Source organism: Melanostigma gelatinosum (genome assembly GCF_949748355.1).
Source record: "Melanostigma gelatinosum genome assembly, chromosome: 18".
Classification (NCBI taxonomy): domain Eukaryota; kingdom Metazoa; phylum Chordata; class Actinopteri; order Perciformes; family Zoarcidae; genus Melanostigma; species Melanostigma gelatinosum.
Genome location: NC_136651.1, coordinates 10250083 through 10254891, shown reverse-complemented (window position 1 = coordinate 10254891; position 4809 = coordinate 10250083). Strand labels below are relative to the sequence as shown.

Genomic DNA, 4809 nt, shown 5'->3' with positions numbered 1-4809 from the left:
AGCTTTTCATCCAGCTGACCCTCAAGTCAGAGCAGGAGGAGTACGAGATGGAAGGGATTGAAGTAATAACGCTATGAATCCTTATTTAATATTGTCATTTGTGGTTCACAGTGCAGAAATAAAACTCACGATAAAAACTTCTTCTCAAACACCAATGCTTTCCTCATTTGTTTTTTTGCACAGTGGGAACTAGTGTCATTTTTCAACAACAAGATAATCTGTGATCTCGTGGAGGTGAAACACAGAGGAATCATATCTTTATTGGTAAAGTTAGGATTGAGTTATGCTCCTCCAGAACGACACATAGTACGCTCGCCCACAAAACTTAAACTGAATACATTGGATTCTTGATGCTTGTCCTCTCGTATAGGACGAGGAGTGTTTACGTCCTGGAGAGGCCACAGATCTCACCTTCCTAGAGAAGATGGAGGAAACGATTGGTGGTCACCCTCATTTCGTCACGTGAGCTCTTCAGCTTTGCTTTAGAGAAAGTGCACGTTGTCTACGCATGTTGAGACCAGCACATCGCGTGACCATGAATATCATAATAACCGACACTACATGTCCCCTTCCTGCAGACATAAACTTGCCGACCAAAAGACAAGGAAGACATTGGACAGAGGAGACTTCCGCCTCTTGCACTACGCTGGGGAGGTTACGTACTGTGTTGTTGGTAAGAGATGCTATACCTCTGTATGTTAAATCATTTCTGTCTCTATTACAATGGCATTAAACGAACAGCGGCCTATTGCTAAAATGTAGTGTAACATTAGTACAAATAGAGAAGAGTCATAAAGTCTTGAACAAGTGCTCTTACAATATGTGATTACATACGTCATATTTTCAGCTTTCAATATCTGCAGATAATAAAATACATCACTTTCAAATACTATCATGAAATGTAATTTCATCTTAACATGTCACAAGCCTAAACGTTGCCCATAACACAATGTGTTACCAATCTAGCTTGAGATTGGTAACTAGCATGTTATAACAACCACATCATCAATCTAGGTCTGTGATTCATAGAAAGTAAGATTTGCGCCACTTTTTAGCGTTTTGTTTAATCACGTTTACATCACTGTTGAACGGAGCACTGCCATGGAATCACCTCTGCTCAGCCTCGCTAATTAAACTTATCATTTGTAAGAGGAAGAATGTGTTGTTGCCAAAATAAATACTGTATTTTCTGCCATTTTAAAGTTTTTACTTTAATTTAAACTTTCAGGATTCTTGGACAAAAACAATGATCTTTTGTATCGAAATGGGAAAGAGGTCATTTAATTTAATTTCTCTAGTATGAAACCAGGTGTATACGGTTTTGTCTGACATGTTGGATGCTTACATAGTTTTCCTATTCTCCTTCAGGTCATGCGACAGTCCAAGAACGCTATTATCAAACACTGTTTTCCTTCTTCTGAACCGGACAGCAAGAGGAGACCTGAAACTGTAAGAAACGACTCAGATGATGACGTTCAATGGCCCACCGGATTTAATGATTTACACAACTAAACCATTGACACCTTTCCTGTGACTCCCCAGGTGGTAACTCAGTTCAAGAGCAGCCTAGTGGGCTTGACTGAGATCCTAATGTCCAAAGAGCCCTGGTACGTCCGCTGCATTAAACCCAATGACGCCAAGCAGCCAGGTGTGTCCCAAAAATCCTCCACTTCTGAAAAGACCCTCGAGCCTAAGCTGAGCTAATGCTTTTTACTTTATGTTCAGCCTGCAGTCAGCCAGCAGATGAAGTTAGACAAGACAGTTTTGACCCCTGAACTCTGTAGATTACCTTTGATGTCCCCTTCAGGACGCTTTGATGATGTGTTGGTGAGACATCAGGTGAAGTACCTGGGGCTGATGGAGCATCTGAGGGTCAGACGCGCTGGGTTTGCTTACCGACGCAAATACGAGATATTTCTCCAGAGGTAGCTAAGCACACTTTCACTCTTTTTTTCCATCTAAATTGCACATAAAGTTTCTCTTTTTCTTGCAGAAGACATTTGGCATGTTGTCATTTTTGCTTATCAAGTACAAAAGCTGCGTGCGATTCTGCGGTTCTTCTTCTGTTCTCAGGTATAAGGCTCTGTGTCCTGACACCTGGCCCAACTGGAAAGGTACGGCAGCAGAAGGCGTGCGGTGCCTGATCAAACACCTGGACTACAAACCTGATGAGTACAAGATGGGCAGGTAGGCAGCTGGTGCTGTATAAAAGCCGTAGACTGTCTATGAAGGGTTCACCTGGGAGAGATACAGGAACATCTCACGAAATGTCTTTTCCCCTCAAGGACAAAAATTTTCATCCGGCACCCTCGAACTCTGTTTGAAACAGAAGACACCTTTCAGGTCTGCAAACATAAGCTAGGTGAGATGCTGTTCTGTACATTCACTTGCAATTCTACATTCAGCATCCAAACGCTCCTGAGGGTGAAACTGTAACTGTCATTGTTGCAGCGACAAGGATTCAGGCCAAGTACAAAGGCTACAGAGTGAAAGGAGACTACCTGAAGCAGAGAGAGGCTGGTGAGTGTTAAAATGCACACTGATGCCAAACTAAAAGCTGCACAAGCATTTTAAGATGTTACTTTTTATTCCCTTGTCTTATCTAAATAGCCACGAAGATTGAGAGCTGCTGGAGAGGTCTGCTGGCCAGAAAGGAGCGTGCAAAGAGGGCATGGGCTGCCAAAGTCATCAAGAAGTAAGTTCACACGATGACAGAGGAGATGGTCACACAGCCTAATAAAGTCGATGTTGAGAAGTTACCCGTCTTTTGATTCGTTCTAGATTCATTAAAGGTTTCATGACTAGAAATCAGCCGGCCTGCGTTGACAACAGTGAGTACCTGTCGTACGTGAGGCAGAACTACCTCACACGTCTGAGGGACAACCTTCCCAAAACCGTCTTGGAAAAAGACTCTTGGCTGACTCCTCCGCCGATATTGAAGGAGGTTGGCGATGCATTTGTTTGAATCAGCTGTTTCTAAGGCTGCATGCGCATGAGGGCACACGTTGGTGATTTTGTTAATGACTGCACCCTGTAAAAGATGTCAAACTGTATTTTTTTTTTAAGTTGTCCCAGCTGTTGAAGAAGCTCTACATTCGTCACATGGTGCGGAAATACGTCCTTGGAATCACTCCACAGAGGAAAGCACAGGTACGATCGTAGGTGGTAGGCACCGCAATACACGCACTCACAACATATCTATTCTACATTTAAAATAACTAAATAAAGAAAAACATTTGTGCTTGAGTCCCAGACAAATTGACTTCAGGAAATGTCTTCCTAACTTTTTTTTTTGACTTTTCTTGTTTCCAGCTTCTGCTAAAAGCACAGACGAGCTCCATGTTCAAAGGAAACAAAGAAAACTACCCCTTCAGTGTGTGCAGACCGTTCGTGGACACCAGAATTAGTAAGACGGATGAGTTTTTTTTTCTTTTCATTGAGTGTATACATACAGTAATATAGAATTTAGCATTAATACTTTTACGTAGAGCATACAACATGATAATACTGGACAGTTCAAATAGTCTGTGAAGACCGCAGATACCAGCAGTACTTTACATTAGATTAGATATATTCATGCTCTACCTTTTTCAGAATTTGCTTTTTAAATATGGAATACGTCTTTCCAGATGAAGAATTAGCAACAGTACATTTACATTTTAAATGAAACCTGATTATGCAATCTCAGATACTTTGTGAGCCGGTTAATGGACTATTTTGCAGATTGATAAAGCAAGTTATGATGGAATTACTGAGGCAGTATCGTATTATTGTATTCAATTTGTGTGTGACATCCTCCCTCATGGCTTCTCTTGTTCTATTAAGATGCAGAAGACATAAGCATCAAAGTGCTTCAGATGATACGGCATGAGTACATCGAGGTAAACTAACATTGGAATCAACTTTGCATCTTTGTTCTTTTATCCACTCTGACCGTGTGTGTGTGTGTGTGTGTGTGTGTGTGTGTGTGTGTGTGTGTGTGTGTGTGTGTGTGTGTGTGTGTGTGTGTGCGTGTGTGTGTCCGTCCCACAGTACAGTGTGCCGGTGGTGAAGTACGACAGGAACGGGTTCAGGCCTCGTCTCCGGCAGCTCATCTTCACCCAGAAAGCCGCCTACCTGGTCGAGGAGGCCAAGATCAAGCAACGGATGGATTACATCTCTCTGAACGGTAATGAGTGAGACAAAACGAGCATCAGTATCTGCAGGTAGAGCTACACATGCTTGAAACTTACATACATGTTCATTTTTCTATTTAAAGGTGTATCAGTCAGCAACCTGAGTGACAACTTCCTGATCCTTCACATTACATGTGATGACATCAAGCAAAAGGTAGACCTGTCAAGAGGCTGGCGTCTACACACAATATACTTTTAGATATAAAAGAATGTTTTGGTTGTTGCCTTTTAGGGGGATCTGGTTCTGCAGTGTGACTACCTGTTTGAAGCCTTGACTAAGCTGAGTCTTATTGCCAACAAGCAGAACTGTACCAAAGTGGTCCAGGACAGGTACAGAATCTGGACTCATGTCGTAATATTAATTCAGCAAAAACGATGGATGTTCCTAATTCAATGTGGAATTGTCGCTTGCAGTGTGCGGTTTGACATCCAGCCTGGCAGAGAGGGGTTTGTGGACTTCAAGAGTGGTCAGGAGTCAATGGTCTACAGGGCAAAGAACGGCCATTTGATGGTGGTGAGTGTGGACTTCATCAAAGCGTCACGTTAAGACGACGTGACATTACTATTTGTATCAACAATTGACAAAGGTCTCTACTTTCTTCTTTAGGAATCTACCAGAACCAAGTCCAGATGA

At 42.3% G+C, this 4809-nt stretch overlaps 1 protein-coding gene across 1 annotated transcript in view; it reads left to right on the top strand.

The window, feature by feature from the left end:
• Positions 1-4809, top strand: part of myo1hb (myosin IHb) — a gene marked incomplete at both ends in the record, with an annotated part of 10336 nt that extends 5527 nt beyond the window's left edge. Inside the window, 21 exons of the mRNA XM_079289390.1 lie at positions 3-62; positions 184-264; positions 371-462; positions 579-673; positions 1229-1275; positions 1369-1449; positions 1543-1648; positions 1808-1925; positions 2074-2187; positions 2286-2362; positions 2452-2520; positions 2611-2695; positions 2782-2944; positions 3067-3150; positions 3313-3406; positions 3826-3881; positions 4033-4168; positions 4259-4329; positions 4408-4505; positions 4590-4689; positions 4783-4809. Of these exons, the coding sequence (XP_079145516.1) occupies positions 3-62; positions 184-264; positions 371-462; positions 579-673; positions 1229-1275; positions 1369-1449; positions 1543-1648; positions 1808-1925; positions 2074-2187; positions 2286-2362; positions 2452-2520; positions 2611-2695; positions 2782-2944; positions 3067-3150; positions 3313-3406; positions 3826-3881; positions 4033-4168; positions 4259-4329; positions 4408-4505; positions 4590-4689; positions 4783-4809 (1854 nt within the window). The remainder of the gene's footprint in view (positions 1-2; positions 63-183; positions 265-370; positions 463-578; positions 674-1228; positions 1276-1368; positions 1450-1542; positions 1649-1807; positions 1926-2073; positions 2188-2285; positions 2363-2451; positions 2521-2610; positions 2696-2781; positions 2945-3066; positions 3151-3312; positions 3407-3825; positions 3882-4032; positions 4169-4258; positions 4330-4407; positions 4506-4589; positions 4690-4782) is intronic.